We start from the raw sequence: 23,879 nt of genomic DNA, 5'->3' as shown, positions 1-23,879 counted from the left end.
CTGGGATTACAGGCACGTGCCACCATGCCCAGCTAATTTTTTGTATTTTTAGTAGAGACGGGGTTTCACCATGTTGACCGGGATGGTCTCGATCTCTTGACCTCGTGATCCACCCGCCTCGGCCTCCCAAAGTGCTGGGATTACAGGCTTGAGCCACCGCGCCCGGCCCGCTCTTTTAAATTTCTATGATGCAAAGCACTACCAATTCTTCTAACTTTGTATAGTTATGAGACCAAGTACATCTTAGAACTAAGGCATGGTATGCCACAATCTGCATTCAATTTAGCACACTGAATTTGGCAGTTAAATGAGCACACCAAGAACAGTGTTGGCCATTTTAGTACTGCACATCATAAATTTATTTAAGTAAGGGATCATACCTTGTGCCGAAAATGAAGGACAAGATCTCGAGGTGACAGACCTACAAAGTTAACAAAAAAGCTAAACTGTGACTACAATGTAATGTTTTTGCTGAAGTTATTTTCCTCCTAAAGAAGGGTTCAAAAAAAAGTAGAAATATGCAAATACTCAAATATTTATGTACTATTTGATTAGGTACATATATACTCAGAAAGAGTGCTGTTCAGTACAACTTTCTGCAAGGATGAAAATATTTTAAACCTGTCTTGTCCAATACAGTAGCCACATGTGGCTACTGAGCAACTGAAATGTGGCATGTGTGACTGAGACAAACTGACTTAAATTTTATTAATTTTAATCTAAATATAGACAGCTATAGGTAGTTAGTGGCTACTGTTTTGGACTATGCAGGTCTAACACATTTCCCTCTTCTACAAACATAAACTACACGTTTAGAAATGATATAGCTTATATTATCATGGCAATCAATGATTAAACATGGTTTTGGTCATGGCCCTTCATATGTCATTATTTCTTTTTTCTTTTTTTTAAAGACGGGGTTTCACCATGTTGGTCAGGCTGGTCTTGAACTCCCGACCTCAGGTGATCCACTCGCCTTGGCCTCCAAAGTGCTTGGATTACAGGCGTGAGCCACCGCCCCGGGCCTTATGTCATTATTTCTGAAACACTGTCTTTTCTATCATCTATCTGAAAGAACACAGTACAAGAGAAAATAATTTAAAGAAACATGTTCTCAGAATAGGACCTCATATTACGCAGAATAATAGTTTACATTACATATATGACTGCAATCATAAACTACCACAATTGGCAACTGCACGCTGAAATTAGAATTGAGTGAACATAAACCACTATGTGATTAAAAAGTTTTAATCACAAAATGGATATTTATTGAGTTGCCCATTGAATATCTTGGCTACCAGTGGATATTCTGAGTTGTCAAGTTAGTTATAAATTAAATAAAATCCACAACCTGAAGAATCTTAGAAGAGAAAAGAGCTGAGGAGCTCTCTCTCTTGCTTCATCTGTTATGACAGGTAATCAAGCAAGTTAGCTTTAATGCAAGGAAAAGAAAAAACAATACAAAACTTCCATTACTATCCTAAAAGGTAGAAATTCCAGCCTGGGCACCATAGGGACATCTTGTCCCTACTAAAAATAAAAACAATTAGCTGGGAGTCCTGGCATGCACCTGCGGTCCCAGCTACCTAGGAGGCTGTGCTAGGAGAACTGCTTGAGCCCAGGAGGTCAAGACTGCAATAAGCCATGATCATACCATTGCACTCCAGCCTGGAGAGTGAGACCTTGTCTTAAAAAAAAAAAAAAAAAGAAAAAAAAAGGCAGAAATTTGCCTTGTACGTTAAAAGTTGTAAATCTGCTTTGTTCTAATACCCTTCTTAGTATAAACACTGGCAAAGAAGATATTTAAGGAAGAAACAGCATCAAATGTTGCATTTAGATCCCATAGAGAGATGTAATTATAATCAAAGTTTTACATGCAACTCCGTTTGCTAAACAAAAAGAAACGAGGGAATCTCTTTTAACTTGTAAGTCAATTACTTACCAAGATATACTTGGGATCCTTCTAATGAAGCTCCTCCCAAGGAACTATTCATATGTTCATAAAGCTCCTATAAAATATAGATTGAATTTTGGATCTGAATTAGAAATATGTTGATCAGAAAAAAGTTGGTTCCTTAATTGAGGTAGTTTGTTCTGCTAGGCACTAAATTTAAAGACAATCAAACCTCTCTGCAACCTTGCCAGTTCTCATTTCTTCTCTTCTGGATATGAACAATATCAGAAGAGATGTGGGTAGTGAGTATGAACAGCTACTCAGGGTATTCCTTTCTCCTTCTACATGTTAGAGCATGATTCATTCATATAGTGGTATGAATTCCTAGTATAAATTCCCTCTGCTTCCTTGCTAAGTCCATTTTCAATAAACTAATCATGTGGTTTTTCTGGTCTATGTATTGGGAGCTAGGAATGGGAAGCCTGATATATAAAAATACTGTGCAGTTTATTAATAAGATAAGCAAATTTATGGAATTAATGCCATGGCAAAAGGGCCATTATCCACTAAGAGAAGCATTACTGTTACAGTTATTTGTAGTCATTATTTCCTCAAAAAAAAAAAAAAAAAAAAAAAGAAAGGCAAGTTTGGTTAGATTTAGTATTTGGGCAGATCCTGGTCCTTCAACGTTTTAATGCAAATGTGTATTCACAGAATGCCTTTCTTAAGCTAATAAATAATTATCCTTCACAGTATTACTGACAAGATTTACTTGATTCATGAGTCTATCTTTAGCCAAACGCATATATAGAGGGGTAAAATGTTACCTTTAGAATGGAAATTTGGGAAAAATCCTTCTCTTCAAAATATGCATGTGTAATGAGTTGAAGTTTTGCTTGAAGTAAGCCATAAAGAGGCTTAAAGGAATAAAGAAATTACCATTAGGTTGATAACAGTAAAACAAACAGAACACCACAACTTTCTCATTTGAATAGAACAGGGAGAAAAAAAGTTAGTAACTATCAACTTTAGTGCTGTATTATTCATAGCTGAAAGCCATGAAGATAGCTGTTCTTCGGATACAGTGAAAAGTACCTGAAACACAGTACAGTGCTTAAGAGTGTGGGCTCAGACTTGCTGGGCCTGGCTCCATCACCCAGCTCTCGGAACTTAACCCTCTCCCCCTCTGCTTGCTGATCTGAACATGGGCATATGAAAAGAATACATCATATTTGACTGTTTTAAGGATTAAACAACAGGTAAAAGCACTTGGTAAAAAGTATCTGACACAAAGAAAGCACCTACACATCAGCTGTTACTATTATGTAAAACATATTCTAATTCTGCACACTGTTTTGCTGGCCTGTAGCAACATTTAATCATCCTTATAGCAGCCCGTTTTTATATTATTTTGAACATTCATGATTACATTTAAGTTCATTTCCCATTTTTGTCCTCTGTGGAGGCTTGCAACAACTAGCTTGTGTCCTTTATCATAATATTGTTTTATGTACTTGAGCAAAGTTATCCCTTAATCCTTATTTCTCTATTTAGGATCTTCTACCATTTTCATCTTTTTATTATAGCATTCTTTTCCAGATGTTTTCTCATGTCTATGTCCATTTCAGGATGCAATGACCAATGATGTATATATACTCTAATTAATTAAAAACAAGTAATATTGGAAGAGTATCTCCCAGTATCCCTGTTAATATATTATGATTTCCATCAAAGTATAAAATCATTTTACTTTTATACATAGACTTCTTGAAGTCTAGACCAGAAGAACCACAACCAGACCTTTTGAGTAAGCTACTCTCTTCCTATCCCTTCTGTCTGTTTTAGCAACAGATAAAGCTGATTTTTTTACCCTAATTTTATCACTTAGTAGTTACATGTCTGTAGAATTACACATTTTTTCTCTGAGCTATGTCTTTATTTATAAAATGATAACAGTAGTAAATATGTCTCAAGGTTGTTATGAGAATGGAAATAACAATTACACATAAAAAGTGTCTGGTACAGAATTAATGCCTGATATATAGGCACTCAATAAATGCCATCTATTATTGTAATTGTCCTTTGAAGAATGATTACTCAGGAAGCCTCTTAACATGTTGTACTTCAGTATCTGGTACTCTTATGCTTCGGTCATCTGGTCCAATATAAAAAAGCAATTCACTAATGTCTATTTTTCAGGCTATTCTTCTCAAAGCTGTTTATAGGGATCAGATGAATAATCTATCAATTTTCTGACATTAGGGTCCTTCATAATAGCCATTCCTTTCCTAGGAGACTATTCTTGGCTTATATTTAAAATTACTGTCTTAGAAGAAGTATTCTCATCCTCAAAATTTTATTTTGAATGAAATAAGATTTGGCTGAGCATAGTGGCTCATGCTACAATCCCAGAATTTTGTAAGGCTGAGGCAGATGGATTGCTTGAGCTCAGGAGTCTGAAACCAGCCTAGGCAATGTGGTAAAACCTCATCTCTACCAAAAATAGAAAAAAGCCAGGTATGGTAGTGCATGCCTGTGGTCCTAGCTACTCAGGAGGCTGAGGTGGGAGGATCCCTTGAGCCTGGAAAGCAGAGGTTGCAGTAAGCCAAGGTCATGCCACTGCACTCCAGCCTGGGCAACAGAGTGAGACCCTGTCTCAAAAAAAAAAAAAAAAAAAAAAGATTTTGGTAAAACCAAAATGGATAAATGAAATATATCAGCTACCTCATTTTGTTTACGTATCAACTTACTTTCCAATAGCTATAAGATCTCCCTTCTCTTACCGAGTCTTGCGTAGAGGTGCAAATGAAAACTGCTGAAAGGGAAAGAGAATGAGGAGATGCCAGTGCATAAATAATTTTAATATATCATTTAAATCTCTTCTTATTCTAATAGTGCCTTAACCTTAAAGAAAGATCTGCCATGAAGGTTTAACAAAATGAATGAGTTACTTGTTCTCTTACCAGCTTGCTTAGAACACAGACACTTTTCTGAACAGTCTCTCTGGTGATATCTGCTTGCCTTACTTTCAATGCCTATTATAAACAAACAGCAATTTATCAGAAATATTTCGTAGCAATATTTTGTAATATAAAAATGGCAATTACATAGAAGAAATTTCTTGCGTATTTAAATTAAAAAATTTATTAAGACTCTCAGGAAATATTAGACGAATAAATGTCAGCTTGGGCCTACGTGACAGAATCTGTGGTAGGCAGTGGGAATGTAATAGCGAAGGGACAATCCTGAGTCTCAAGGAATTTATAATCTGATGCAGAATACTTTATGTATAAGTCACAAGGTCCAAATCAACCATTCAATGCAAATCAATCACTGTTGATTCTGGTTAAAAATGGGCAGTCCTTTCAGAGACCACTGTTTCTGGTGAGAAGGCACTAGTTTAAGAGATGACAAAAAGCCAGAAGCAGTGGCTCATGCCCATAATCTCAGTACTTTGGGCAGGCGGATCACCTGAGGCCAGGAGTTCGAGACCAGCCTGGCCAACATGGTGAAACTCCATATCTACTAAAAATACAGAAATCAGTCAGGTGTGGTAGCGCAAGCCTGTAATCCTAGCTACTTGGGAGGCTGAGGCAGGAGAATTGCTTGAACCCTGGAGGCAGAGGTTGCAGTGAGCTGAGATTGTGACACTACACTCCCGCCTGGGTGACAGAGTAAGACTCTGTTGAAAAAAAAAAAAAAAAAAAAAAGATGACAACAGACAGCTTGTTCTCCAGAGATGAAAGAACTGTCAGCAGTTTTGTTAAGTTAGTTGTTCCACGTTGCCTGGAAATTGGTATTGGCGCCCGGTGCCAATTAATGAGCACATAGCTCATTAATTGTGAGGATGACTATGAGATTTCTACAGTCCTCTGCTAGTAGAGGGTGAGTCTTGATTTGATCAACCTCAGGCAAGGCTGTGAAGGAAGGAAGAAAGACTTCTCCTCTAGTATACTGCCCGATTACCTTCTTGGATCTGTCCTGAGGACCAAGGGGCCCCTGTGTTTTCAACTGATAGCTGATGAACAGACTTTAAATTAGCTGTGGAGCAGAATTCTTCCTTCTGATTGGATTCATCCACTGTCTCACCATTCAGAGGAAGTTAAAGTCTTTCTCCTAGGCTTGAGGTCCCTCCAATAACAGGTTTATCTGTCTGGTTCTATTGCCTATTATTTATTGAGAAGGACAACAATCATTGGAAAAATGGGCAACTCTAATGTACTCTGGAGTGGGTCTGAACCAGGGAGTGGGGAGACAGGCAGTATTTAAAGGCTATGCAGAGCATAAGGGCTGTTAAAACAGCACTGATGGATAAGACCCACGTGGGAGAAATAATTTTACTACTGCTTACATGACCTATGGGTAATAAAAGGTATTAAAAGGAACAGATTTCTAAGAACAGGCAGCAGCTTAATTCATCTCATATGTAAGTATCTAAAGGTAATAGTGTAACAGTGAAATAGCAAAAGAGCATAACTCCATTTTTTAGGCAACCTTTCCCCATTCCTGCAAATAGGCAAGGATAATTTTAGAGCACAAATATGCCAAAATGGCAATTGTGTAGGTTTTAAAACTCTGGGATTTAAAAAGTGTGTAAATAACTATGTTTTGTTAAACATTTATAGAAGCATTGTGGCCTGACCAATGACAAAGACGCACCCAACCTCCTCTGGCCCTCATTGGTACCCAGATGACTGTGTTTCACCTCTTGATACCAAAACCCTCCTCTTCTCCACAGCCCTCTGCCATAAAAATCCTCCAGCCAGCCTGCAAATTTTCAGATGCTACTTTAGAATGCTAGGTCACTATCTAGCTGGCTTTCCAAATAAATCTACTTTTCCTCCCAGCAACTCTAGTCTTTCAAGCGGCGTGCAGCCAAACCTGGGTTCGGTTACAATAGTATATGAAAACATCAACTGCTCAAAGCTGCCAGGCTAACTAACTCTTATTCTCAGGTTTCTTTTATCTCTATTTTATTTTCTCAGCTTCATTCAGTTATAATTGACTGAAACTGAATATACTTAAGGTGTATGTTATTATTTGATATACTATCGTTAGCTTTAGATTCAGTTATTCATGACATAACACGGGTTTCCCAGGTTCCTGACCCTGTGTTTAGAGGGTTATTTTATGGTAGTTAACTACTTTGGGTATCCTGGAATTTACACCTGTAGTTCATGTTAAGTGGGTCAGGGGAAAAATACACACACAGAGAAAATGTGGTAGAATATTAACAATTGTTGAGTCTAGGTGTTGGATATACAGGTATTCAATGTACTATGTTTTTAATTTATCTGCATGTTTGAAATTTCCATCATAACAAGGTAGAAAAAGATTTACTAATTATTCACCCGAGGAAGCTTTTAAAACTTTTAATTGTCGAGGTTCAAATCTCAGAGATTCTGATTCAGTCACTAGGAGGAAAGGCTAGGTACAGATTAAAAAAAAAAAGTCTCCAGGTAATAACGATTAAAAAATCATTGTTTTAGAGCAGTGGTGCTCAATCTTGACTACGCAGAAGAATCAGCTGGGGAGCTTTTAAAACATTCCCACCTCCCATGTCCAGATCATTAAATCAGAATCTTTTGGGTTGGGGGCAAACCCAGTCATCTTAGCTTTTAAAGCTCTCCAGATGATTGCAATGTGCAGCTGAGATTGAGAACCACTCACTACTTTAGAGTATTAATGACTTTTAGAGACGAAAGAGCTTTTCACTCATCCAGATTATCTCTACCACAAAAAAAACAGTCCTACAAATAAGTAAATCATGAAAGGTGGGGTTACCATCTTGGCTTATTTGAATTTATTAATTAGAGCTTATTATAGTAGGTCAGGCATTAAGCTAGCAGGTAGTTTAAAAATAATCAAGGCTGGGCATGGTGGCTCCTGTCTGTAATACCAGCACTCTGGGAGGCTGAGGTGAGCAGATCACTTGAGCTCAGGAGTTCAAGACCAGCCTGAGCAACATGAAGAAACCTGGTCTCTATAAAAAGTACAAAAACTAGCTGGGCATCGTGGCATTCGCCTGTATCCCAGCTACTTGGAAATCTGGGCTTGGAGGACAGCTTGAGCTTGAGGTAAAGACGGCAGTGAGCCGAGATCTTGCTACTGCACTCCAGCCTGGGCAACAGAGTGAAGACTCTTCCTCAAAACAAAACAAAACAAAACAAAAACTTAGAGATAATTAAAACAACTTATGAGTAGTTGGGAGTCCCTGTAAGCACACTCTACTACTTCTGAAATGCTGCTTAAAAAAAAAGTCAGGCACAGTGGTGCACACCTGCAGTCCCAGCTATTCAGCAGGCTGAGGCAGGAGGATCTCTTGAGCATAGGAGTTCAAAACTAGCCTGGGCAAAATAGCAAGACTCTGTCTTTAAAAATAAAAAAACTAAAAAACATACAAACACTACCACTCCATTTTTCTAAGTTATATGCCAAACACTAGAAACAGAACATTCACAGACGTCTTGAAATGTAAATAAATACAGTATTTCAAAGACAAATTGATAATCTAGGTATCACTATCTAAAAACAATGTACAAAATATTATGATGCAAATATAAGCATAGCCACCAATGTCAACTTATTAAAATGTTTCTGTGAATAAATTGGTACTATTGAAAAAACAGCTACAAATTGTATACAAACATCTAAAACAATATTATAGGCACCACTGACTGAAAAATAAAGACTGTTTCTCTAAGTGTCCAACATCTAAGAAAGGACTATGGAGTTTTTTGTTTTCACCATTAACTATCATACCTTGGCGTCAATTTGTCGATAGCAAGAGATACCGTATACTGTGGCTCCATATCCATTTCTGGGTGGCAAGTGAAAAAACACAGTATCTAAGAGATAAACAGAAAAATGTAACTACTAAGGTGAACTATCCTTATTAATAAAATATGAAGTTATCATAATGCAGTCATTAACACGAAAATTATAAACAAGAAATCCAAGTAATACTTATTTCTAGAACCACAACCACTGGTTTCCTAGAATTTTTCTAATTGCCTTATGGTAAATACTCATCACAAAAAGCCCAAGAGGCTGAATTGTAACAGGTCGAACTGAGACTACAATTACAGAAAATAGTTAATCTTTAGGGAATCGTTCTAGATTAAGAGAAAGTAGACAGTCACAAAAGCCAACAGCAGGCTGGGTGCAGTGGCTCACACCTACAATTCCAGCACTTTGGAAGGCTGAGGTGGGCAGATCACCTGAGGCTGAGAGTTCAAGACTAGCCTGACCAATATGGAAAACCCCCATCTCTTCTAAAAATACAAAATTAGCCAGGCATGGTGGCACATGCCTGTAACCCCAGCTACTTGGGAGGCTGAGGCAGGAGAATTGCTTGAACCCAGGAGGCGGAGCTTGTGGTGAGCAGAGATTACACCACTGCACTCCAGCCTGGGCAACAAGAGTCAAACTCCGTCTCAAAAAAAAAAAAAAAAGCCAACGGTAACACATGAAACTTGAATGAATCCAAGAAATTTGAGGGACAACTGAGAAAATTTGAATATAGATTGGATATTAGACAGTATTATGAAATTACTGTTAAATCTCTTAGCTGTGATAAGGGTCCTGGATGTTACACTGGGGAACAATCTCATTCACAGATCTTAAGTATTTAGAGAAAAAGTGTCACAATGTTTGCAACTACCTTTCAGATACTACAGACAAAATTATTCACATACACAAATATAAAGAAAATCTGTAGAACATTCACTATAATCTTTTTTTTTTTTTTTTGAGGGAGTGTCACAGTCACCTGGGCTGGAATGCAATGGTGATCTTGGCTCACTGCAACCTCCACCTCCTGGGTTCATGTGATTCTCCTGCCTCAGCCTCCCGAGGAGCTGGGATTACAGGTGCACACCATCATACCTGGCTAATTTTTTGTAATTTTAGTAGAGAAGAGGTTTCACTATGCTGGCCAGACTGATCTTGATCTCCTGACCTTGTGATCTGCCCGCCTCAGCCTCCCAAAGTGCTGTGATTACAACCATCACACCTGGCCAACATTCACTATAATCTTAATTCACATGTTTGCAGCAGTCCTTTTGCTGGCCATGGTGGCACACCTCAGCTACTGGGGAGCTGGAGGAGGAGAACTGCTTGAGCTCAGGAGTTTGAGACCAGCCCGGGCAACCCAGTGAGACTTTGTCTCCAAAAAAAGAAAAGAAAAGCAACAACAACAAGATTTTTGTAGAGCATCAAATACCATAGTAAAACACAGTCCTTCATTAAGTCAGGCAAAGTACTCATTTATAGGGTGGCAGGAGATTCAGTCAGAACTTCATAGTCCTACTTTCTTTGACGGTGTTAACATGCTCTGCATGCAAGCAAGCAAGCAACCTTGCAAGCGGAGTACTTGTGACAGCAATGGTTCCAGAGACACAAAAACAATCCCAGCTGTTTCTAGGTGGGCCCTGGAGTACTAACCTTGTACTGCAAGTATGCAGCTAGAGTCCCAGGCAATGTGGTGGTAAGCCCCCTGGTTTGCCTCTTAGGAGTCTGAAGTGTAGATGTAGGAGGAACTGCTCCCAGTAGTGGCTGTCCTGCTCTGGCTAATCACTTGGTAGAAGGCTGGCCAAGGTTCACCACCCAAGGACAGTGTAAGCCTGGCACTCCTTTAGAGGTGTTCTAGTGAATGACTAGTCATCCCTAAACAAGCACGTAAATATTTTATAAATAGTTGTAATAGGCTGAAGGGCTTTAATTTCTCAAAGTATTTAGAACCTAAGATATCTTGGCAAATTTTTTAAAAAATGGCACCTAACTGCTTCACTGTCTTGTTACATACCTTCCTGGTAGTTGTGTGCACCATCTGGTAAAGCAAGGAAGGGCAAGTACTTCCATTCTTCAGGTAAAGTGTGGCTGTCATGTCCATCTCCTGGAATCAGGGGCGGGTAAGAAAATTCAACCTAAAATAGTAAAGAATATTAGCCAAAAGGTGGTTGATCAAAGAAGCATTTTATTCTGACAGGTAAAAATGTTTTTAAACTCTGAATGACAGAAGCTGGGATAAGCCACACTGTATAATGCTATTTGATACCACTGCAAACCTATGGCATAGAAGAGGAAAAAAGAAAAAAGCAGTAAAAGGAGGAAAAGTTTATAAGCCTTTCTCCACTTTCTGATTTAATGGCTGTCAAACTTTAACGTGCATAAAGGGTAGTGGGGCTGGTGATTGCATTACAAATTGAGATTTGGGAGTTGTCATCAAACAGATGGTAATTGAAGCCATAGGGCCCTGAGGAAAACCAACAGTAGAGGTCCAAAAGAGGAGCCCCCAAGTTGAGCCAATAATCAATTTTAGAACCATTCTTTAATGTGAAAAAGATATGATGACTCATCTTTCTACATTTCAATGAAATCAGGCTGCTGCTTAAATCACAGGAGAGCCAACCGTAAAAGTGCTTTAAAAATGATTATTAAAAAATTTTTTTGGTCCACTGAATTTAAGATTTGTGATTATTTCTAACAGGGGATCCAATTCCATATTTAAAATGTTTAAAAATACAAAAANAAAAAAAAAAAAAAAAAAAAAAAAGGGGAAAAAAAAGGACTGTAGGGTAAAAAGACTGCCTCTCACCCTTGACATCACCACCCCAGCAACCCAGTCCCTGCTCCCATTTCCAGAAGCAATCAATGTTTTCCATTTAGAAGAACTCTTTAAAGGTTTAGATTAAGGAGTGAAACTTTTCTTTCACAGCTCAATCATTTAAAATCAACTGAAAAATTGGCTGGGCATGGTGGCTCATGCCTGAATTTCCAGCACTTTGGGAGGCCGAGGTGGGTGGATCACCTGAGGCCAGGAGTTCAAGACCAGCCTGGTCAACATGGTGAAACCCCATCCCTACTAAAAATACAAAAATTAGCCAGGTGTGGTGGCATGAGCCTGTAATCCCAGCTACTTGTGGGGCTGAGACAGGAGAATCGCTTGAACCCAGGAGGCAGAGGCTGTAGTGAGCAGAGATTGTGTCACTGCACTCCAGCCTGGGCAAGAAGAGTGAGACTTAGTCTCAAAAATAAAAAAATAAATGAAGGTGAGGCATAAATAATCCCCAATTACAACTGAAGGTGCGGCATAAATAATCCCCAATTACATTTCTCTGTATCTTTTCTATATATTAATCATACAGGTTTTATCCTAGTTTGCTTTGTTGGACAATTTTCTAAAAGTGTGAGGGAAGGCAGGATGCGACAATGAGGTAATACAGACACAAACTCAAAGCTGATGTTATGACGTTGGCAATTTTAGAGTTAAAAACGTAACCAATTCAGAATTATTTTTAAACACCAAAAATAAAAGCAAGAAAATAAATGATCATATTTTATGTAATCAATACCAAAGTTCCATATATAGTATTTAACATGAGGAGGTCTGGTAATTATCACTAAACAATCTTTTTGAAAACCATTAAATTTTGATGTATTACTTATTTAAAATAAATTTTGTATAGAATAAACATGGTTTTAAATAAACATAAGCATTTTGTTCCCCAATTCTCATGATGCATCATGAAATATATTTCTCTTTTGGGTCCAAAAAGTTTAATATAGAAAATTCTAATAAAAGTAGTATGACAATGCTTAATCTCATTTTAAATCATGGAAATGCAATTTGAATATAATTTTTACACATCTATTAAAAAACATTAAAAAGACTGAATATTTTGACAAGAGAGCAGAGAAATAGGCTTGGCTGTGGGAATGTACAGTACACTGGTACAACAGTTTGGAGGGCAACCTGGCTGTATTATCACCACATTTACCCTTTATTAAAATAACACAAAGGGAGGCCCTTAGACTGAGGTGGCTGTAAGGCTCATTCTACTTAAGCAATCAAAACTGAATTAAAAGATCACCAAGCTTAGCTCAGCCAATCACAGGCAGCCAACTGGGCATTAGTTACATTTTCTTGAACTTCTCACAGGCGTGGTCCAAATAAGCCAACTGCTCAAACTTTAACCAAATAATTTATTTGCTCTACTTCTACATTCACCCTATAAAGGCCTTCCCCTCAGGCTCCTTCAGTAGAGCTTCAACCACTTCTGGTTTAGAGCTGCCTGATTCATGAAGCACTGTCTGCTCACATAAACTCTTAAAATCTTAATGTGCCAACATTTATCTTCTACCACCTTTGACCAAGCAATTTCAGTTTCAGAAATTTATCCCACAGATACTCTTATATATTCACATATATAAAAATGTTCACGGCAGTTTATTTCAGCATAAAAGGGAAACCTAAATATTCATCACGAGGGGTTACATAAGTTTTATATCAGTTTTGTCCAGTTGTTAAAAAGAATGTCAGGTTCATATATTCTGATAAAGCAAGACAGCCACAATATCCTGTGTGGTGGGTGACATGATGGCCTTCCAAAGATGTCCATATCGTAGTCTCCGGACTCTGTCAATTTGTTATCTTACTTAGTAAGGTACAAAAGGAACTCTGCAGATATGATTAAGGATCTTGAGCTAGGGATTATCCAGGTGGGTCAAGTGTAATCACAGAGTACTTATAAGAGAGGCAGAAGAATCAGTGAAAGAGATATTTAAAGATGTTATGCTACTGGCTTTAAAGAGAGAAGGGCCACAAAACAAGAAATGCAGGAGAACTTTAGGGGGTGGAAACAGCAAGAAAATCAAGTCTCTTCTGGAGCTTCCAGAAGAAACGGAGCCCAGCCAACACCTTGATTTTAGCCCAATGAAGCCCATTTTGGAATTCTGACCTTGAACTTGAATTAATTTGTGTAGTTTTAAGGCATTACATTTGTGGTAATTTTTCAGCAGCAAGAGAAAACTAATACATACTGTTAAATTTTAAAAGCAAGTAGAATATCAGTAAACAGTGTGAGAGGCATCCTAACCAGAGTGACTCAATCTTGAATAAAGGCTGGATAAAGCCAAACCTGTTATGTTCCCAGGGGGCTGAGCACTCTTGGTCGTAAGATGTTTATGCTTGAGGGAACAAGTTAATAATGTTAACTAACTAAAGACCCAGGACTATTGGAAATGTCCCAGTACTTTAAGAACAAAAAGCATTCTTAGTTTAAGAACAGGTTTTGCTTTAAAAATAGTAGTACACTCATAAATTCTTGCTAAAATCAATAGTAACATAAGAAAGTAAGAATACTAACAGCCTGTCACAAGCTGATCACAAGCCTCTGTAATGAAGTACACTTCTCTTAATAACCAATATTAGCATTATATTTGAAATGGGTGTGCCCTCCTGTTGCTCTTTGAGGATGCCCTACTCTGTAATAAACTATTTTAACTTCGCTCCACTCTGTGACTTGCCCTGAATTCTTTCCTGCATGAACAGCGCCAAGAACCTGCTCTTGGGGTCTGGGACAAAGCTCCTTATCTGGTGACAATAGTATAATTCTATATATACAGAGACTCTGTTTGTGCAAAAAAATACTTTCTGTAAACGGATTTAAAAAACATCCTTGAAAAGATACTTGAAAAACTATATATACGGCTAGCAGAGAACTCTGGAGAGGAGAATGAGGTTGGGGGTTGAAGATAAGCAAATATTCCTGCTACTTTTAAAAAATCTCCACCTTTTTGTTTTGAAATTTTCAAACTTACAGAAAGTTGAAAGAATATGAACAATCTAACAAACCTTCATCTTTATTTACCAATTACTTTGCTTCTTTTTAGCCATACTTGTTTTATCTGTGTTGTATGCGTATACAAAACACAATTTTCTAAATAATTTAACAGCAAGTGGAGGATACTACCTCTACTTTTAATTATTTTTAAATGAATATGTATTGCTGTTAGGATTAAAAAAATAACTAAGACAATCACAAGCAGTTTTTAACTTCTGAAGGAAATATTATTTCCACACTATAATCTTGGAGTTAAGGGCAGGTGCAGAAATCTATCTTTTTTTCTGAAGATTTAGTTAACAGGTTGCTATTGGTCAGAAGTTTAACATCTGAAGCTATGCTATGCTTAAAATATTCTCCAAATCCCAACTCTACTGAAGGAAGATCAGTTTTAGATGGTTCTAGCTGAAACTGAAGATGCAGTTGACTCAAAACTATCATAAATAGAAGTGTGGATACTACATGTATTCCAAGTATTCCATAGGTAAAATTAAGGCTGTTCTAGCCTGACTTGGGCCCAGAGTATTTATAACGTTGTTTCATTGGGAAAGTGTTCAGAATTTCAAACAGCCAACTTTTAGAACACAACTCTTTCAGAAACTGTAGACTGCCTGTACTGTGTTGGCAGCTTTGTATAATTCTCTTCTCCTGCTGGTAGATTTGTTACCAACAAATACATCCATTTGGAAACTGCTGAAATTGCTAATCAAGTTCAAAACTGTTTATAAAAACTCCTCTCTTTCTCTATGTGTGTGTGTGTGCATATATATATATATATATATATATATATATACACACAACAATTTTAATGGCTATATATTATTTCATCATTTTAATTCCAATCCTCTTGTTGAGTTTTTCCAGTTTTCAAAAACATTATAATAATGCAAACTATTCAGAATATTCAAATGTGAAATAATAAAAATACTTATCTGGTCTTTGTTCATCATTCCTAGAATAAAACTCCTAACGTCCTTGGAATTTCCTGAGTAACAGGGGCATCTTTTGTTATTCATAATAAGCGCCAATCAATCATATTTGAGTTTATGCTAAGGTGACTCTAGTGGTAAAAGGACCTAGGCTGGTAACCAGAAAGACCAAGCCTTGATTAAAAGGATGGAACTTTCAGCCCTACCCCTTGACCTCCTCGGAACGGTGCTAGAGATTGAGTTCTATCACCGATGGCCAATGATTTAGTCAATCACGTCTATGTAATGAAACCTCCATAAAAACCTTACTAAACTTACTAAACAATGGGATTCAGTAAGTTCCTGGGTTATTGAACACATCAAAGTGCTGGGAGGGTGGCATGCTTAAGAGGGCATGGAAGCTCCCTGCCTCTCCAACCCACACCTTGCTTTATTCATCTCTTCCATCTGGCTGTTCCTGAATTGTGTCCTTTAATCATAAACCAGTAAATGCATGCAAAGAGTTTTCCTGAGTTTTGTGAGTCATTCTGGCAAATTATCAAACATCAGAGAAGGTTATAGGAAGCCTCAAATTGCTAACAAAGTCAGAGGAGGGGGTGGCCTGAGGACTCAGGATTTGTGATTGGTGCCTGAAGTGAGGGCAGTTTTGTTGGACTGAGTGAACCCTTACAGAGTTTGATGTTAACTAAGTAGTTACTGTCACAATAAGATTGAATTGTAGGATGTCCAGTTGCTGAGAATCTCAGAATCAGGGATTAAGCATGCAAAACAAAGCTATTTCCAAATTGATGGTATATTTAAATCTTAAATTGTATATTTTTCATATTTTAAACACTGACTGAATACTGTATATGTCCCCTTTCTATATATCCAAATTAATTCACACAGACACAAAATTTCATGGCACAGAGGCTAAAGAGGAATTCTCTTGGAAGTAAACATGAGACTCTTAAATATTCAGTTGAATCAAGACAATTTAAATAGTAATGCCAATTAAACTAACCAGCACCATAGAAAGTGAAGTTAAGTGTAGCAGGCTGCCTCACTGCACAGCTCCAGGGGGAACCACAGCCATTGTCATTTACACGAATGGCTCTCCCTGGAATTATGTCGTGAAGTACATACAACTGTGCATGACAGCCCTAAGTATAGGTGAAAAATCACAGACAAAAACCAATGTTAAGTACCCAGATATATTAGTTCTCACACTGCTATGAAGAAATACCTGAGATTGGGCAATTTATAAAGGAAAGCAGTTTAATTAAGTCATGGTTCTGTATTGCTGGGGAAGAAACCTCAGGAAACTTATAATCACGGCAGAAGGCAAAGGAGAAGCAGGCACCTTCTTCACAGGGCGGCAGGATGGAGTGAGTGCAAGCAGGAAAAATGCCAGATGTTTATAAAACCAAGAGATCTCGTGAGATTCATTCACCATCACAAGAACAGTATGGGGGACCAACCTCCATGATCCAATTACCTCCTCCTGGTCTCGCCCTTGACATGCAGGGATTATGGGGAATATAATTCAAGATGAGATTCTGGGTGGGGACACAGCCAAACCATATCACCAGAAATTGAGAAATGCTTATTCTCATCCATTAGGATTATTATTAAATAGTGAAATTTAATGGCCCCAAATCTAAATCAGATTTGGGAATCAAAATAGTGTCTGTCAAGATAAATTTAACAGTTTATTTGAGCAAAGAACAATTCACCAATCACGCAACCCTTAGAACAAGAAGTTGAGAGCTCATCTCCAAAATATGGGTAGTATTTTTGGATGAGTAAAAGGCAGAAAAAAGCAGAAATAAGAAACAAAAAGCAAATTGGTAGTTTCAAAGTTACTTTCCTTTTAAGGATTAAAGCAGAGGAGACTCCCTTACCATGCCAGCTAAAACTGGCCTGTTTGGGAATTTGACTACTCTCTCTCTCTCTCTCTTTCTCTCTCTCTCTCTCTCTCTCTCTCTCTCTCGATTTCTCTCTGTGTTATCTCCCATGTATTGACAAAGTAATGGTGTTAATAAACTTCTGTTTGCTTTTCTTGTGTGGGGAAAAAAAAAAAAAAGCTTCTGGTAAAGTATTAATACATACAATGGATAAAAAAATGTATCAAATATCCCCAGAAAGGCTCTTACTAAATCATGCAGACTTCAAATACAACTCTTTATGTAATCAATATTCATGTGGCAAAATCTACTTTGATTCTAATTAGCAGTAATAATTTTCAGATTTACAAGACTATGAAGGGAGAAGAGGTGGGAAAAACAAGACTGGTTGATTTCTAAAAAGTAAAAGCTGACACTGATGACAAGGACTAAAAAAGCAATTTTTCTTTTTTTTTTTTTTTTTGAGACGGAGTTTCACTCTTGTTACCCAGGCTGGAGTGCAATGGCGTGATCTCGGCTCACCGCAACCTCCGCTTCCTGGGTTCAGGCAATTCTCCTGCCTCAACCTCCTGAGTAGCTGGGATTACAGGCACGTGCCACCATGCCCAGCTAATGTTTTGTATTTTTAGTAGAGACGGGGTTTCACCATGTTGACCAGGATGGTCTCGATCTCTTGACCTTGTGATCCACCCGCCTCGGCCTCCCAAAGTGCTGGGATTACAGGCTTGAGCCACTGCGCCCGGCTAAAAAAGCAATTTTTCTAAATGCTAAATGAACTATGCAAGAAAGGGTGACATGTTTGTTCCCCAGTAATAAAAGTTACTACCCCTTTTCATAGTTTATAAATCAAACTGGTGTCCTCTAGTAAGATTCCATTTGCTCTGTCCTCAGAAAAAAAAAGACTGAGAAAACAAGAAACACTACAAAAACAAAACAATCACATAGTACCCTAGTGTGAACTCTGAGTACTTCAGGCATACCCTTTGTTCACTTTTTAATAACGCACTATGTTCCACTGCCAGAGAACCATAAGGCAAATAGAAGCCACAATGCCAAACTATTAGAACACAAATTAACCACATCCATGGACCGCACAGATATTGATGGCTTACAGAAGGAAGGAGAGTGCTTCCCAGCTGTTCTCCCTCTTTGCTTCCTTTCTCAGCATCTCAGGGATTTTTTTCTTTTCACTTAGAAGCACAAAGTATTTATTTCCTTAATAGTCGTAACATTTTAGGCAGCAAAGTCAAAGCTCTGTCATGTTTTCTGCTTAAAACAAAAGAAAATGAAAAGGCCCTGGACGTCAGACATGTTTTCTTCTCAGTTATGGTTTTTTTCTCCTATCTTTTGAAAGGTTAATACTACAAAACAACTGGCATTTATTCCTCTTCACTCCACTACAAAGTTGGCAACAAATCACTGTATTTGTCAAGTGTAGATTTTGAAACAGCTGTGTTTCTTAATACTCCTATACCTCAATATGACAGTTTTCATGACTGCACTAGACGTTCAGAAATATAAAGTGTATACTGCAGAGGTAAAATGGTACTTTTGAGACTTATCAATTAAGTTTTTTTCTGTGAGATGGAGTCTCACTCTATTGCTCAGGCTGGAGTGCAATGGTGCAATCTTGGCTCACTGCAGCTTCTGCGTCCTGGGTTTAAGTGATTCTCCTGCCTCAGCCTCCCAAGTAGCTTGGATTACAGATGCCCACCTCCACGCCTGGCTAATTTTTATATTTTTAATAGAGATGAGGCCATGTTGGCCAGGCTGGTCTTGAACTCCTGACCTCAAGTGATCAACCTGCCTCAGCCTCCCAAAGTGCTGGGATTACAGGTGAGCCACCACGCCTGGCCTTGTTTTATTTTTAAGAGACAGGGTCTTACTCTGTCACTCAAGCTGGTGTGCACTGGTATCATCAGGGCTCACTGTAGCCTCGGCCTCTGAGGCTCAAGTGGTCCTCCTACTTCAGCCTGAGTAGTTGGGACAACAGGCATGCACTACTGCACCCAGCTAATTATTTTATTTTTCATTGCCCAGGCTGCTCTCAAACACCTAGGCTCAAGCAATCTTTCCATCTTGGCCTCCCAAAGGGCTGGGATTACAAACGTGTGTCACTGAGTCCATCAAGAAATTTGCTTTTAAAATAAACAGAAATAAGTATCTTAAAGCATGTACTCTTACACATTCAAGTGAATAAAAGGCTGTTACCTTCTACTTTTTCCCTAGAATTAAAGAGCTATTTATTATTTCACATTCCTTAAGTTGGATTACTTGGATTATGAACATGAAAATAGATAATGTGTATTTTAATTTAAATGTAGAAATTGTTACTCTATACAATGAGTATCCCACCACAGTGAAACAGACTCATCTCAAAACTCTATTATACAAAATAATATGACATTTTGCTTGTATCAACATTTCATATTGATTAGAATGGAGATAGAGAAATTCTAAGCAGAAAAGGGTGGGGACCCAATAAAATCCCATCTTCATGCCGAAAAGGCTGAAACCTGAGGTTCAAAGTGAGAACTTCAGTTTTCCCACTTGAATATTGCCTTTCACTAAACTACCCATGGTCTGCCTAGCCCCATCCTTTGCCTATAAAAACCCCAGACTCGGCTGGCAGACAGACACAGCTGGATGTCGGGGACTAAGGCTGGACACTGGAGAGAAGTGGCTTACTTCCAGAGGGACAGCCTGATGGTGTAACTTCAGAGAAGAATCCAGCTGGAGATAGGTGGACTTTAGGGGAAGCTTACCTGCCTGCCCCATCCCTTTTTCAGCTCCCCTTCCCACTGAGAGCCACTTTCATTGGCAATAAAATCCCCTGCATCAACCATCCTTCAATTCATTCATGCGACCTCATTTTTCCGGGATGCTGGACAAGAGCAAAGCCATTCAACAAGCCTCTAGAAAGTTCCAAACTTTCTCATATTTCCTGTCTTCTTCTGAGCCCTCCAAACTGTTCCAACCTCTGCCTGTTACCCAGTTCCAATGCCACTTCTACATTTTTGAGTATATTTTCAGCAGCGTCCCACTCTACCAGTACTAATTTACTGTGTTAGTCCATTTTCGTGCTGCTGATAAAGACATAACTGAGAGTGGGAAGAAAAAGACTTTTAATTGGACTTACGGCTCCACATGGCTGGGGAGGCCTCAGAATCATAGTGGGAGACTAAAGGCACTTATTACATGGTGGCAGCAAGAGAAAATAAGGAAGGAGCAAAAATGGAAACCCTTGATAAACCCATCAGAGCTCATGAGACTTACTATCACGAGAATAGCACAGGAAAGACTGGCCTCCACAATTCAATTACCTCCTCCTGGGTTGCTCCAACAATACATGTGAATTCTGGGAGACACAATTCAAGTTGAGATTTGCGTGGGGACCCAGCCCAATTACCTCAGTGTCTTACTAACCATCTATAAACCCATGTGGGACAACAAATTTGATAAGGCTTCTCAAATAGTCGTATGATTCTGTGGGAGGGGTGCCCACGTAATAGGGGCTCCTTTCAGCCCAAAATTTACCATGACCTGGGTTATAGGCATAGTCAGTGGGAGAATATCCCATCATCATAAAGCCAGTCCTATATGGCTTATATAAGAAGCATATCAACTGTTTCATCTGGGGTGCTCTACTTAGTGTTTTATAGGAAGAATCAGGAAGTCTCCTTTTCAGGGCAAACAGACCTTACAGTGGCATTTATCTAGTCCACTAGGCTAGCTGTTCTCTCAGGAATAACCTCCTGTGCATTTGGATCACATATACCACCAGTGATTGTTCAATAGTGAGCTGTGGGTTGTGCATGAGCCCAAACAAGCGCTTTCATTCAGTAGCATTTAAAATTAAAAATTTTGTCCTTCAAGTGGTTATTTTTACAATCCATTATAGCAAAAATTTCTCAAGACACTAATGATACCAATCTAAAAACTGCAATAATTTTTTTACACTGTATTCTCTGATTTTAATAGTTACTTGGTTTTGTCCTTCCCCTGCATCAACTATCTTATTGGTAACCACAGATCTCAGAGGTACCTTTTGTTGCCCTGGCTTAATTTTTCCTTTTGTCCATTTACTGTTATTTGTAAACAATATGCCTTGGCACTGTGTCCCCACCCAAATCTCATGTTGAATCATAATACCTGATGTTGGGGGAGGGACCTGGTGGGAGGTGATTGGATTCAAGGGCCATTTCCTCCTTGCTGTTCTTGTGATAGCAAGTTTTCACAACATCTGGTTTCTGAAAGTGTGTAGTGCTTTCCCCTTTGCACTCCCTCTCTCCCACTTCCACATGTGAAGACATGCTCACTTGCTCTATGACTTCCGCCATGATTTTAAGTTTCCTGAGGCCTCCCAGTCATGCTTCCTGTACAGCCTGAAGAACTGTGAGTCAATTAAACCTTTTATCTTCACAAATTACCCCGTCTCAGGTAGTTCTTTATAGCAATGTAAGATAATACAATATAATTTTCCTTTAATTTAAAATGACTCTTAAATAGCCTCTTAACTAGGAAAAAATTACATTTTCTTTTATACTTTTATACACAACTTATACTACTACTATTTTAACTTTTAGTAACCCAAATTCCTAGTGAAAAAAACTGAGGTTACTTAACATGATTTTAAGATTTTAGACTGATGCTGAGAATTTTGAGGTTAAATTTACCAAATTAATCTTACCAAAGACTGCCGAAGTTATGTGAATTAAAAGGCATCTGAGCTAACTTCTATCAGTCTGAAAAGCCCTTACATTTCTTTAAATAACTAGAACTTTCATACAGTTTAACAGTGAAATATCACTTCCATATGACACATATAATCATAGATAGAAAAGACATGCAGACAAAAGCAGATCCAAAAATTTTTCATTTGCTTTTCAAAAATTTTCTTTTATAGATTATTAAGCTTTTGAGATATCGGAATAATTTCAAAAAGAAACAGATTATTGAATTTAAAAATTAAAAACTTCTTACACTAAGAGCAATTCAATTTTTTAATGAAATCTTAACCAATTCTTGAATGTGTTTTTAATACTAAACTCCAATTTTTTAGAAAAACTATTTATTATAATTTCCTTTCATTATAGCCAATTAATCATATAACATTTTTATAAATTCCCTTTTTACTAACCATATTATAACTTAGACCATTCACAACAGGCTTGGACTTCTGGTTTGCCCTAAATATCCTTCTTTTTTTTTTTTTTTTCGGGACGGAGTTTCGCTCTTGTTACCCAGGCTGGAGTGCAATGGCGCGATCTCGGCTCACCGCAACCTCCGCCTCCTGGGTTCAGGCAATTCCCCTGCCTCAGCCTCCTGAGTAGCTGGGATTACAGGCACGCGCCACCATGCCCAGCTAATTTTTTGTATTTTTAGTAGAGACGGGGTTTCACCATGTTGACCAGGATGGTCTCGATCTCTTGACCTCGTGATCCACCTGCCTTGGCCTCCCAAAGTGCTGGGATTACAGGCTTGAGCCACCGCGCCCGGCCAATATCCTTCTTTCTTAAACAACCCTATTATTTTATTTTAGGACAAAAATTCACCATAAGAGTCTTTCTCATATATTTTTCTTTTAAGCTTACCAAAAATACCTCTTTGATTATGTAACTTTTTGTACATCTATTTTATTTCCTGTTTCCTCTTACCTTTTTTTATACATAACCTTTAAAGCTTTGAATTAGACAAAAATTACCTTTTAATAAGAGCATACTCTTTTTTAGAAACCAATGTTTTCCCACAATATAATTTTTTAATTGGAAAATACCCAAACATTCAACAAAATATGTATTATTTAACTTTACATCCTAACTTATGACAAGTTTGTCTACAAGCATTTATTCCATTACATTTACCTAATTATTTTAATTGTTTACCTAGATTATTTATGAAAACTGCAAATAGTGGTCATTTAAAGTTATTTCTCCGTCAACCATTTTATAGTCTGTGAATTTCAGGTGTTTACCTAAAACTTAAAATTAAATGTATGGTTATTTTACCACATAATTCAAGATTTGGTTATTTTCACTAAATTAATACTAATGTCTTATTTATCAAAAATTATACAAGTATGGCCAGGCATGGTAGCTCACACCTGTAATCCCGGCACTTTGGGAGGCCAAGTTGGGTGGGTCACTTGATGCCAGGAGTTTGAGACCAGCCTGGTGAAACTCTGTCTCTACTAAAAATATAAAAATTAGCTGGGCATGGTGGCACACGCCTGTAGTCCCAGCTACTCAGGAGGCCAATGCAGAGAATCGCTTGAAACTGGGAGGGGGAGGTTGCAGTGAGCTGAGATCATGCCACTGCATTCCTGCTGAGATGACAGAGTAAGACTCTGTTTCAAACAAACAAACAAAAAAACCCAAAAACCACAAGCAAAGATGGCTGGGTATATAGTTTAATAACCTTTATGCCAAATTTTGACACCTTATAGTATTTAGCAGGGGTAAGTATGAAATCTCTTGATCAATAAATGCAAAGACAAATGTATGCTGATAATTCTTCAGACATTTCTTTTTTTTTTTTTTTT

General features: G+C 38.0%; 1 protein-coding gene across 3 annotated transcripts in view; it reads right to left on the bottom strand.

The window, feature by feature from the left end:
• Positions 1–23,879, bottom strand: part of AVL9 (AVL9 cell migration associated) — a 75,432-nt gene that overhangs the window by 35,371 nt on the left and 16,182 nt on the right. For all 3 annotated transcript variants that reach the window (XM_017527136.1, XM_017527137.1, XM_037737958.1), the window contains exons 2-7: positions 10,704–10,824; positions 8,660–8,745; positions 4,861–4,932; positions 2,725–2,814; positions 1,946–2,012; positions 381–421 (exon numbers count right to left, since the gene is read on the bottom strand). In XM_017527136.1, coding sequence (XP_017382625.1) covers positions 381–421; positions 1,946–2,012; positions 2,725–2,814; positions 4,861–4,932; positions 8,660–8,745; positions 10,704–10,824 — 477 coding nt within the window. The remainder of the gene's footprint in view (positions 1–380; positions 422–1,945; positions 2,013–2,724; positions 2,815–4,860; positions 4,933–8,659; positions 8,746–10,703; positions 10,825–23,879) is intronic.

The sequence above is a fragment of the Cebus imitator genome, unplaced genomic scaffold (genome assembly GCF_001604975.1).
Source record: "Cebus imitator isolate Cc_AM_T3 unplaced genomic scaffold, Cebus_imitator-1.0 Scaffold45, whole genome shotgun sequence".
In the NCBI taxonomy this organism is placed as follows: Eukaryota; Metazoa; Chordata; class Mammalia; order Primates; family Cebidae; genus Cebus; species Cebus imitator.
This window is presented reverse-complemented; position numbering and strand designations above follow the sequence as displayed.